The sequence below is a fragment of the Misgurnus anguillicaudatus genome, chromosome 10, assembly GCF_027580225.2.
Source record: "Misgurnus anguillicaudatus chromosome 10, ASM2758022v2, whole genome shotgun sequence".
Classification (NCBI taxonomy): domain Eukaryota; kingdom Metazoa; phylum Chordata; class Actinopteri; order Cypriniformes; family Cobitidae; genus Misgurnus; species Misgurnus anguillicaudatus.
The window spans coordinates 24,164,883-24,177,712 of record NC_073346.2 but is presented as its reverse complement, the minus strand read 5'-3'; the positions used below and the strand labels follow the sequence as shown (position 1 = coordinate 24,177,712).

At 38.1% G+C, this 12,830-nt stretch overlaps 3 protein-coding genes across 4 annotated transcripts; 1 reads left to right on the top strand and 2 right to left on the bottom strand.

Moving 5' to 3' along the window:
• Window positions 1-671: 671 nt before the first annotated feature.
• Window positions 672-2,258, bottom strand: acbd7 (acyl-CoA binding domain containing 7). Its single transcript, XM_055210226.2, has 4 exons — window positions 2,101-2,258; window positions 1,452-1,569; window positions 1,293-1,355; window positions 672-1,024 (listed from the first exon to the last, which is right to left on the bottom strand). Exons 1-4 carry the CDS (start codon window positions 2,110-2,112, stop codon window positions 951-953), a joined length of 267 nt encoding a protein of 88 aa, XP_055066201.1. The 5' UTR covers window positions 2,113-2,258; the 3' UTR covers window positions 672-950.
• A 775-nt stretch (window positions 2,259-3,033) lies between these two features.
• On the top strand, window positions 3,034-4,631 carry rpp38 (ribonuclease P/MRP 38 subunit). 2 transcript variants are annotated; one of them, XM_055210484.2, is made up of 2 exons: window positions 3,034-3,193; window positions 3,289-4,631. In XM_055210484.2, exon 2 carries the CDS (start codon window positions 3,295-3,297, stop codon window positions 4,111-4,113), a length of 819 nt encoding a protein of 272 aa, XP_055066459.2. In that variant the 5' UTR covers window positions 3,034-3,193; window positions 3,289-3,294; the 3' UTR covers window positions 4,114-4,631. The 2 variants fall into 2 exon arrangements, with proteins under 2 accessions (XP_055066459.2, XP_055066460.2); XM_055210485.2 differs by having other exon boundaries at window positions 3,044-3,193; window positions 3,281-4,631.
• On the bottom strand, window positions 4,220-12,531 carry nmt2 (N-myristoyltransferase 2). The gene is made up of 12 exons (XM_073872165.1): window positions 12,204-12,531; window positions 11,318-11,435; window positions 11,071-11,215; window positions 8,939-9,057; window positions 8,769-8,860; window positions 8,318-8,434; window positions 8,063-8,233; window positions 7,846-7,954; window positions 7,571-7,741; window positions 7,313-7,480; window positions 6,981-7,118; window positions 4,220-5,780 (listed from the first exon to the last, which is right to left on the bottom strand). The coding sequence occupies exons 1-12, from the start codon at window positions 12,314-12,316 to the stop codon at window positions 5,760-5,762; spliced, it is 1,482 nt and encodes a 493-aa protein (XP_073728266.1). The 5' UTR covers window positions 12,317-12,531; the 3' UTR covers window positions 4,220-5,759.
• Between the last annotated feature and the right edge of the window lie 299 nt (window positions 12,532-12,830).

The following is a 12,830-nucleotide window of genomic DNA, read 5'->3' as shown; positions in this document are numbered from 1 at the left end:
AACAATAAAAATGACTCAATAAACATGACCGCCTACATGAACGTATTTCAAAATAAAAGTTTTACAGCACACACATTGACGAGGGACAGCGCACAACCTACTGTGAATTTAAAGTCTTGAGGAAACCAATATTTTTTTTAAATATTTTTTTAGGTTTTGAAATAAATAATATGTTTGCCTGAAGGTTATCTACAAATTAGTGTACTCCAAATATCGACTCTCACTTCCATCAATACAGATCCATTTTTAAAGGTGTATGGTATAGTAAACCATTATAAAAAATATATATAAAAAATATATATATATAAATTACCTTGACTTTGGTTATTCATATACCAGATGCTACATTTCTGTTGCAAATGCAACACTCATATATTTTTATTCACTCTAGGACCTTCTTGTATTTCCATTTGTCGTTGATTTGGCAGCACTGCTTAAAGTATTGGCAAGACTTCCACATCTTTTATTCTGCATGCGTCCAATCCAAAGGCTGTTGTGATGACTACAGTTCAATGCTTATGCTAAAGGGACAAAGAAAGTCTTTGTGTGTAAGCACAATTGATGGTGCTTAAGTCTGAGAACTCACGGTAATACAAATGAACCAAAACTCCATGCAGAATTTGAGATTTTGTATGTATACAGTACAGTATACAAAAGAGGACAACATAACACTGATTTATTATATTTTTATTTAATGACTCCCTTTTTAAAGTACAACCATTTAAAAAAAATTACATGCTCATATATTTAGGTCACACATTACTGGCGATGACTTATAAGTAAGAAGCCAAGATCATTATTTTGAGTCTGTTATTTTAAATTACTTAGGGTGAAATTATACAGCAATTATTAAGATGTTAATTTGATTGATAGGTAAAATTTATAATATCTTCTTGCTGTTTTTCCATTTGAAATCTATATCTACTTTAAACTAAGGTGTTTTTTCTTTATCACATTCCATATTTTTCAATGGTTTCCTTAGCCAGGGAAATGTAGGCACTCATGGCATCTTCATTTGACATACCTGCAGATAACAAGTAAGAGTAAGATAAGAAATGTTTACAAAGGTTACGCATGGTCTAATTATATAATAAAAAAATACAGTGTCTTCATGAAACAGGAACATTCAATACATTTTGATATGTTATATATGCGCGCGCGCGCGCACGCACACGCAGGCACGCTCAAGAACTGTTTAGTGCCAGGTCATACATACATACATACATATATAGTAAAAATGTATATGAGGTAACACCAATATTTATTTTTTAGAGGCAAGTATTTCTTTTTACCTTTCCTTGAATTCCATGCATCCCATTTGGCTTTTCCTTTAAAATCCATCATTCCTGGTTTATCTGCATAGGACAAAACACACATATTTGCAACAATTACTGTTGATCTATAAAGCTTTTTTGAGTTCACCAGTCTACACCACAGTCTATACCAATTACCAATATTATTGTCCCCAACATTAGCTTGCTTGTAGAGGCCATACAAATCCAGCAACTCTTGGTCTGTTGGTCTGGTCTTTACTTTCTTTACATTTTCTGCATATTGATTAAATTCCGCCTGCAAACAAAAACAATACATACAATCCTCTGAAAAATAAACATTTAAAACAAGTTTCAACAATCCTATATTCTGGTCTAATATGCAGGTGCTTACAGATTATTTTATTCTTTAAACTGCACCCTCACAGTCTTAAATGTAAGACTTATTTAATAAGAAATAATGTTTGTGGGCAAATAGTATATCGAGTGTTAAACTTTTTACTAGCGCAATGTGATGGACGTGATGCATTCACTAGCGCTGCGCCCATCTGGAAGCTGCAGATGAAAGCACGCGCTCGATCATGAACAAGCAATTATGCACCTGTGCATACGAGCAGAATAATAAACATTTGCGTAATATAATATATAACACGTCGTAATAGGCTATAATACAGCGCTACCACACGAGATATTTCTCGTAATCTTTAAATCCTTACATTTATTCAGCTGCTGACCTAAATGAATATCCAAAGGGCTTTTAAACAGTGCATTACAACTCAAGACAAACACAAGGAACTTAAAGTTACACGAAAATTGTGACATTCAATACCTGCAAAGTCATTTTCCTTGCTGAGTGTTTTGTTGCTGGGAGAGGAGCGTACAGTAGAGATCGACTGATGCTGCAGCCTATGATGATACCGCACCGAGCCTCAGCAAGCGAGCATGAAGGTGAGCGCTGATTGGTTGAGAGCGTTCGAGGGGGAGTTCATTCTAAAGCAACCCATTGAACAGCGCTCTTTCATTTTCTATGGCTAAACTCTGCGTAATAAAATGCAAAACGGATGCTGACACCAATTATTTGCATCAAAACCGATAGCCTACTCAGATACACAGACACACAGATAGAAAGACAGACATACATACACATATAGACAGACAACGTGTGGTTCTTTTCTGGTGACTTTGGCCCTTCGTACATCGCCTCTGTGTACAATATATTGAATACTGTTGGCAGGTGCCCATGTTGCAGGTTAACCTGCTTAGGAAGACAAAATATAAAAGCATGAAAATTCTCTCTTAAATTACTCACCCTCAAGACACCCGAGGTGTATGACCTCATTTTTAGGTTGAACACAAAATCAACATTTTAATTAAACCCCCATGTTTGTCCATTCATTATTGAAGTAATTTAATACACAGACACACAGATGACTCTTGTGTTTTACTGTTACCTTTGTAGTAAATACACAATAGAAATTTGAATTACTTGATAATTATATAATGATAATGGTAATTTCGTTAATTTTCACGTTTTGGGGAACTATTGTATGATATTAAAACAGCTGAAAAACTCCCTCACTGCAGAAAGGCTTGTTCTCCGCAAGAACCGACTGACGTCAAAGTACCGCGAGTATCACACGGAGGAGTCTGCTTTCAAATCGCTCTCGCGAAACTTTGACGTCATCCAACTGTGGTTCTTGCGGTGCCGCATGAACTCGAACAAGCCTACTAATGCAAATCTGCATAAAGCGACTAAACCCATCCAACCTCTAGATGGCAGTATGCAATTTAGAAAGCTCCAAAGAATCATTCATAAGCTACAGAAGAAGTACATCAAAAACAACATGTCTGCGCACAGAGACAGTGCACACGCTGTGGAATTTAAATATATGAAACAGTGTTCCTAAGTTGACAAAACAAAGGTTTGTTTAACTATTTTTTTATATATTTTGTCCATATACAAGTTTTAATATTATGCATTCTTAATCGAGTTTAAGACTAATGCGCAGTTTTGCAGTAAAGGATGTCTACCCCGGGGAAGGGAGCATCGAAGAAGGAAAAGAAGAAGCCCGTACCAGTGAAAACATCTTTGAATAATCCATACAACCTTCACTGGAGCCCACTGGACAAAGAACACAAGCATTTTATTCTGAACACACTCAAAGAGAAAATAACTGCTGTCAGTCTTCAGAAGAAACGGGTGAATACGTTTCGTGATTGGGGAAACAGAAGGAAATCAAATAAAAATACATTAACACCCACTGAGGAGCACAAGCCAGCCCCTGAGACTCCATCAAAGCCAGCCGAACCGAGCTGGACCGACACAGAGGCGAGGAAACAGCTTGCCATTGGCATCAACGAGGTCACCAGGTGCTTGGAGAGGAATGAGCTGAGTTTAGTACTTGTATGCAACTCGGCCGTACCCTCACACATGACAAATCATTTAATTCCGTTGAGTAAAACGAGGTCGGTTCCCGCCTGCCAGGTACCCCGGTTGAGCGAGAGCCTCTCGGGTCTTCTGGGACTCAAGTGCGTGCTGGCGCTGGGGTTCAAACGCGACGCCCAGAAGTTCGCAGATGTGGTCGGATCCATCACAGCCGTCGTGCCGCCGCTCAACGTGGCTTGGGTTCCGACCGATTTAACCCCCGAAGCGGTAGAAATAAAAGGAGAAGCCGAGGAGGAACAAACAGATACAGCAAGGGGGCAAAAGAGGAAACTAGAACAGATATTAAGTGAAGTCAGCGAGGCATCTTCTCCAGTCCTCCAGCCTCTGAAAGTAAAGAAAATCATCCCTAATCCCACGAAAATTAGAAAACCAAAAAAGAAAGGAAAGCAAAAATGATCCAATGGTGCCCGTTTAAATTTTCGTTTTGTATGCAGTGTTGTAGACACGTGGCCAGTTTTTCTTCTTTTATATATAGTTTACAGAGTGAAAAGACTCGAATAAATTTTAAATTGTAGATGCTTTTATTCAGTCAAATATCCATGCTGGTATACCTTGATGTATATTTTTGACAATTAAGATATTTGGGTGATTTGTCATGGTGCTGGTACTTATTCCCATATCAGTTCTTTAAACAACCTGCAATGGAATCCAATAAAAATACTGTTTCAGAAAGAGAAAGCTGATCATTTAAAACTACACATTTGACATTAAAAAAACCTCTCTTAAATAAGGCAAGTACTCTGGGTGTTCTCACCAAAGCCCGGTTTTGGGTTTATGGATTGACAAAAATTAGATCATGCTCATTTCATACAGCAAGCCTTAGAAAAACTTACTGAAACTGACATTCACAAAGTGCCCTGGATATTACTGAACAAACTACAGATTGAAATAAAGTTGAAATGTGGGACTTCTGAGAGGAGTACCTTTCTTTTAAGCATGTTCGGACGTGCTCTTATTTAAAAGCATATTGTTGATTTAAATACATAAAAGCAAACCGAGACAAGCTGTAGTAACACAAAATCATTTTTTGCTAATATAATAAAAATTGTTCACATATGCTTCACCCTAACAGTGATTGTAACAGACAGCCAACTGAACAGCAAGCAAGTTTCATGGCTGCGTTGCCAATTTTAACAAAATAACAACATAGACGATTGTTCTTCTCTCCTTGTGCTTAAATACAGGAAAATCACCAGGGCTTTATAGCAAACGAACCATCGAATGAGGTTGTGGTCTCTGCAAAGAATACTGACAGAATAAAGAAAAAAGAGAAACATGTAACTTAAATACAATTCTAAATGTCAGAATTGTTGTTCTAAAATAATAATTTAAAAGCACTAAATAAAATTAAATGGGGATAAGGGTAATGTGTAACAATATCTTCATGAAAGGAAACTGAAATGAATTCACATTCAAAATTCTACACACAAAACATTTTCTTCAGCAAAAATCTTAAAAATGCACCTCAGAGCTTTCTGGCCCTTTATAAACACGATGATGTGCTTCAAAACGCAGTACATTCTTCCACACGTGTAACATAAACTTGCTTTCACACAGACAGCAGGAACTCCAAACGGCATACGACTTCAAAGGCAGCTCCATAAAAAAGACTTTGGATTTCAACCCACCGTCCTGGTCCATTGTAAACCACACAATACGTAATAAATATCTGGCATTAAATGTACAGCTTGCTAATTCACACGAATTTATCGACGCACCTTCATAATACAAAACAAATGAACAAAACCAAAACATGTCTGTGAGAGGATACAGTTTGGATGTTCAGGGAAATACATGTGTGTATACAGCTTGTGGATGTGTTTGACGTTGATAATGTTTCTCACATTCTCTGAAAGAGAGTCAAAGACAAAGAGAAAAGAGGGAGACCCCTCGATAACCGGAACAAGACCTAAGAGAGCTGCACATCACAACTCATTCACTTTGAATGGATGTCAGTTTTTCCTCTTTATGTAGACTAAGTCCAAGTCAAAGAATCTGAGATGAACCTTTAAGTCAGTCTGCATCCAAAGTGAAGCAGCCAGTTACTGTAAAACAAGGCCAACCTGGGAAGGATGAAGAATTGAATTAAAACACTGAAATTACAATTGTTGCCTGATAGACAGTGTATTTAATTTATTGTATGGTTTACATCAATGCTAAATCCAGCTTGCTTGCATGTGACTACCAACTTGTTCTAATAAGTCATTTCTGTAAGGCTACTTTACACCAGTTTTGATGATAATAGAGAACACAAATCAATAAAACACATCCTTAACAATGTACAGGGTTCCCACACCTTTGTTAACTTCAAATTCAAGGACTTTCCAGGTCCAATACCCTCAAATTCAAGTATTAAATGTGGGGAAACATTTCAAGTGAGAGCAAGGTTACATCGTGTTACCTTTTTGGGGATGCCTCCAAGGGTAAGTGTCTGAATGTGTATATCAAATTTAACCAACGGTATGGCTTGACTAAAAATACAGTGACGCGGGAGCCAAGAAGTATATCGCTATCTGAAAAATTGCCAAAGATGACGTTACAGGGACGTAGGAAGTATGGCAAGGGAGACGCAGTGTCTCGTTCCCTTTTCAGGGAACAACAGTTACATACGTAACCAGAGACATTTTCATGTGTCAAACACAACTATGCAAAAAAGCATTTTGGTATGAATCGACATTCGCATACAGAAGATATAAGCATTTAAAGTGAACAGTTTTTGTATGATATTATTCTACACTACACAGGGAAATAATATGGATTTTTTTCCCCCAGAAAACTTCTTGCATGAAATAGATTTAAGCACTTTCCATGACCTGTATCTATGCATGTATATTTTCAAAAACTTCCCAAGGCCCTGAATTTTTTTACCCAAATTCACAAACTTTCAAGGATTTCAAGGACACGTGGGAACCCTGAATGTAGTTTGCGAAGTCATCCAAGCAATTTAAAAGTATGTTACAGGCCTTTCTTGCCATCATATCCCTAAAGGCGGGGTGCATGAACTCTGAAAGCCAATGTTGACATTTGAAATCACCTAAACAAACAACCCCTACCCCAATAGAATCTGGACCTTTTTTGATAGACCCGCCCCACACATACGCAACCCAGGCAACGATGTTGGTTAGTAGACACACCCCTAACTGCTGATTGGCTACAAGTGTTATTTTCAAAAATCATGCACCCCACCTTTAACCACCAAACACGATGAAACAAGTATTGTGTTAAAAAGGTTTAAGGGGAAGTAAAAATATTTAAAAACTTACTTTCTCTGGGTCCATGGGGGGACATTTCCAGTTATAGAGATAATACTGCAGGTTACCATCTCCAATCCCAAACTTGAGCTTTTCCAAGAAAGTCTTATTGTCCATTAGATCCAGTGCATTAAAAACATCGAAACCTTTCTGTTGTTCCGAAACATCCCCCCAAAAAAGAAAATGAATATGAATACATAAAAAACATGATAATGCTGATTTAACATCAATTCATTATTAATATAGTATAATCCATAAAGAATTAATCCAAGCTCATGTATTGTGACTAATGCTAATGGGATAATGGGATCACCCCAGTCTGATGTGTTGTGCAATGATTGTACCAGTTTGGCTAGGATGAGAGCGTCGTTCATCAGGTCTATGAGCGGCGTCTCTGTATGGACATTGTAAAAGGAATAAGCGGCCTTGAGGCTTTTGTGCAGAGGATGATGCATCACCGTAGATGGCAGAGTGTAGAAACTGATGAAGTCTGTAAGCAGCCCACCAGATCCCTTTGAATACATATAAAGATATGAAGTTAAATACATGATTAAGTTATAAATAAGTAATCACATCTTTCTAGGACTTTTCCCAGCATGTACCTCCACTACAAAAGTGTCAATGATGTTCTCCTGTGGTAGGAACCAATGCTTCACCTCCTCTTCACCCATAACAGGTCTCAGGTGAAACTTGCTCAGGTGTTTCTGCAGCAGTGCCGTCACCTGCTTCACATCTCCCTCTCCCATCACCCTCAAACCAGGAGTACGAGTACTCTACGTAAAAAATAAGATGGATACAACCAGTGACTGACTATACAGTAGCTCAATGACAACTTTTCCCATGTAAACATACATAATGAAGTACCAAAGAGGCTTACATCAGGTAATCTGTAGAGTTTCATTGTTCGCTGTAGTGTCATGTTTCTGCTGAGGTGAGAGAACTTTACCTCTACAAGTTTTCTGGGGTTAAGAGAGCGATGCCAGTATCTGCAAAGATACACAAGCTAACAGGTTCAAGATTTTGCTTCTACAACTAAGCAGTCAAATGAGATTGCATCTGTATATTAATGATGATATATCGCTCAGATTTGGTACCTGCATGTGGACACGGGTTTGGGCAGCACCACACCGGCAGTGTACACAGCCTGGAAAATTCCTTCTAAATTGACCCGCCGCGTGATCTCTCGGATCAACACCGGAGCGACGCGCTTCGAGCGTAATTTCTTATGCACACACAAGAAGTTTATCTCCACCATCTTCTTCAACCTTAGAATAAAAAAAAAGTGATACAGTGAAGGCTGGATAAGGATGTAACATTCCCAGGCTGAAGTGATGTGTTTTAAACTCAACGTGTCATAGATGTGGATGTCAGCAGGAATGGCACTGATGAACCCAACAAGCTTTTTATTGGAGGAAACCCTGACACCACAGTGCCAATGGGGCAGCCAACCCGGAGGACGTAACGCCCTTACGGTGAAAAATAGTAAAGACACTAGGGTATAAATAGGGTATACAGAAAAGAAGATAAGAGGGTTGCTTTGAAGTGATGGGCCTCAAAACTCTCATGCATTTAAACTGCATGCGGTCAGCAAATGTAATGCTGCTTAAGGTGCTGTATTGGTATTTGGATGATTATAAATACCTAAAACTTAGGAAATAGATTAAGAATGCAGACAGATAAAAAATGATGAATCGTGAAGCCTTGTGGCATGGAAAAATAGACACACAGGACATAGTCTCCTTGAATAAGGAAATAACTAATTACCACCAAGTAATCATTTCATTTAACCTGTTAACTTACCATTTCAGAAAGTTAGGAGAATAGTCAAATCTAAACATGTTGTCATCATCCTCAACATAATTTTCATTCAGCAAAGTGTACAGCTCTTTCAGCTACAAAACAGAACGAGAATGTAAAAATTGTGTCTCCATATTGTCTCCATAATTCATATATGTATATACTGTACATACCACTTCAGCATTGCTGAGGTCCAATGTGTCCCACATAAATCCCTGTGGGAGGGAATATGGCTCTTGTCTGATATTTTCTTTATCTGGTTCGATTGGCCCATGAGTTGTCACCACCTCATCTGCAATGAAACAGGAAATTTGTGCAGCATGACTGTGAAGTCTATTGATTTCATTGGTGTGTGAAGAAACATCTAATTTTTTGGTCATTGGGCTTTCAGTCGATACATTTTGTCAAGCTTACCGAAAGCCTAATTGCTTTTTATGACTATTTGGTGAGCTCTAAAATAAACTTGGACTGTGCAGCAAATGGCCAAAAAATAGGTCTGTGGTACACATTTACGAAGTTTAAATGCAAAACCCTCTAAGTGTGTCTGAAAAAGCTTTTTTTAAATCAGGCTCTTATGTTTAGGTTCAGTAATTTCACTTATGGCAATCCAAGGTTATTAGTCAATAACTGAAATGCCTTATTTTTACAAATGTCACTCTAGTCATTTCATTAGTATTTTACAAATTTTGACTTTGTCATAGTAAACAGTGGCAAAATCACTAAAGATTAGGGCTGTCAAAAGATTAATCGCGAACAAAAAAGTTTGTTTTTGCATAATATGTGTGTAATTATTTTGCATATATTAATACAAACATGTGCGTTTAGGTACTTAAGAAACATTTACATGTGTATATATATATTTTTATATTATATATAAATTAAAAAATGACACAAACAATTATTTTCTTAAAATTATACATGTATGTGTATATTTATATACACACAATAAATAAACACAAAAATATATTATGCAAACACAAACTTTTATTTTGTATGCGATAAATCTTTTGACAGCCCTACTAAAGATGTGACTATGGCTGCGTCCAAATACCCCCACTTGCGGTCTTGGCCGCTTGAGAGCGTATGCACGCGACAGGAAGTAAGTGCGCAAGACTGTCCCATGTCTTAAAAGTGGCAAAGTGCAGTGCCCTTAACGCACACTAAACCCACACTTTCTAGAATGCCGATTTGAAGCGATTTTGAAGTGTATCCCGTCATGCATCACGTTCAGGATGTAAATCATGAGACTTTTGCCCAAATCTCGCAAGATGTCGTGGAAACTTTTAATTGTAAGTTAATAAATGGATTTTATATATTTTGGTAGTAAAACGGTTATGTATTTTGTAAAACATCTGTAACTGCTTTTATAACATTAAACAACATTGTCGTTTATTCAGGGACTACTACATAAACAATAAACTTTAATAAAGCTATATGCACAAAATGAAGAGTTTTTTTTACAGGTGCAAAGAATTCTGCGTCTGAAAGTCAGATAAGTGTAGATAATATTCTTTAAATGTTCATTTATTTATTCATTTGTTTATGTGTTAATTTTATTTAAAGGAAACCTTTAAAATATATATTTTAAGTAGCCTAAATAAAAAATGAATACGTTTTGGTGCAAATTGCTGCCATTACTTGGATTGGCATTTTAACACTTGCTAAGGTGAATAATTTTACATGCACGCTTGGGATCTTCACGCGCACTAGAACACTTCGGCAAAATACAGGAAATACGTCATGTAAGTATTCAAGTGGTCAAGTGCAAAGACCGCAAGTGTGGTTATTTGGACGCAGCCATCGAACATTGCAAATTAAGAAACTGAACCACACATTAGGGGGTGCTGTGATCCATGTGACTGCCCCATTCAGGTTGTAATAAGATTCAAGTACTCACAAGGGACACAAGTTGTTTGAATGTAATTCATGGTCGTTTCAACTGCCATTGTTTATATAATTCTTCTTATGTGCACTTGCGTTTAGCAGATTCTGCCAACAAAGCGGTATTTCTAAATGGCGTGAGGTATTTGATGAACATATAATACGTGCCGAAAGCATTCGGTTAATATCGGCATCTAATTTTTGACGGAGGTGGCGTTTAGCAGCTTTTGCATCCGAGCTACTCATTAGTACTTCCCCACCAGCTGCGACTGATTTAATCCACACTGAGCTTGCGTTTGTTTGCTGTAAGCAACACTGCTGGATGAATGAAATTATACACAACCATCCAAATTCTGACTGTGCAGTTTGCCAAGCTGCTTACAAGTTGCCGATTGTTGTATATGAGCAGAAATGCATAACTCACTAAGTTTGGGCACAGGCTGAGTGTCCCAGAACTGGTACTTGTGCTTTGTGGCCTCGTCTATGTTTTTGGCTGGACCTTGACAAGTGGACAGGAGCTCCATAGCTCTCTGAATGTCCTGCAGTTTCTGCATGGGGATGGCAGGGTTCTGAGACAGGAACAGAAGAAAATCAGTTATGGCCTATACAGTTTTAAACAAATCTATGGAATGGATTTATATACAATCTTTAATAGATTTCAAGGTAGTAACCTTTATCTCCTGAGAATCAGAGGCAGAATCAGACTTGGTTCCTCCTGAGCTTGGCTTCTCCTTCTTCCTCTTCTGTTTCTTTTTCTTCTTCTTTGCACCGAGATCTCCACCAGGACTCCTTAACAAAATCACAGCACCTTTGATCAATCACACATACCCGACTCCATACGCTTACAATCTTACATGAAAATCACTTCCATGCCAAAGACATGTAAAACATGAGGCTGCCCAATGCACTGATCAGATAACAATGGCCGGGGCGGTGACTGCACCATGAAACCTATAAAGCGAGTGTCTGTCTTTCTGTTCACAGAAGCAGATCAAACTTTACGGGACTGGTCTGCCTGCCAACAGCGGATCTGTTATTCCTGCATCCCTTAAAAGGCGACATCATCATGATCCACGGCGTTAAAAGATGCTTGACTGCAATGCTGCTCCGCTCATAAAGATGAACAAGCGTGTTTGTATTGTTCATGACGAGGAAGACACATGCTTGCATTTCATCATCTAAACGGGACATTGGTGGATACTTTGAAACATCTAAATATCACGAAATAGATTTAAAACAATCGAGACACTTATTTGAAAATACTTATTTGACTGCTGAACTCATGAAGCATCCACATTGACATAAAGGTAGCTACGGCTAACTATTTTTATTGATTAAACCCAACCCGCTGCTTAACATCCACACCTGTCTAAACTATTTCTATAATACAAATAAACATTAAAAAAGCTAATACAATACTGGGTTATTGAAAATGCACAGCATTTCGCCTCGTGATAACCTGGTTGCTAAGCTAACCGTTTGTTTACATCTCGCGAGCAGTTAGTCGACGACGGCGAGCTGTCGCGCATGGTTTCCAGCATGCCTTCATGCACTCACCCCTGCATGTACTCGTTCTCCTCCTCGTTGTCTCCATCGATGCCGCAGGTGTCCTGGTCGTCCAGCTCCAGGCTCTGCTGGCTGGCCGCGGACTCGCTGTCCTCCGCCATCATGGATGAATCTACTGCAAATCCTCACGACAAACAGCGCTCAATGAAATCCACGAAAACAGCACCGTCTACCGATAATTTCCACTAACAACCGGCTCGAGCAGATTTTGCCAAGTGAGGGATTTTCCTGTGTTCCTTGTTGACCCTGGAACAACATTTCTGTAAAAAAAACCCCAAGCTATAACTTATATCTTTCATCAATATTATATCAATTCTGAGGGAAATGATAGGTGAATAACAATAATGTAGAAAACATACCTCAACGTGACTGTAAGCCTAAACTTCACATAGAAGTAAACGTATACCTTAAATCTGATTGGTTGATTGGGATGTTGACCCAGAAACATGGGTCAACACTGTGGAAAAAATCAGGAAGGGTGTTAATGAAGACATGGATATAAGCAGGATAATATGCGTATTAATTTTTTAAAAGTTAAAATATTCAGTCCCTTGACTCTATTTAAAATGCTTACGGAGTTTGTTTTCCAGCACTGCTTTGTCTCTGATGAAACTAAAT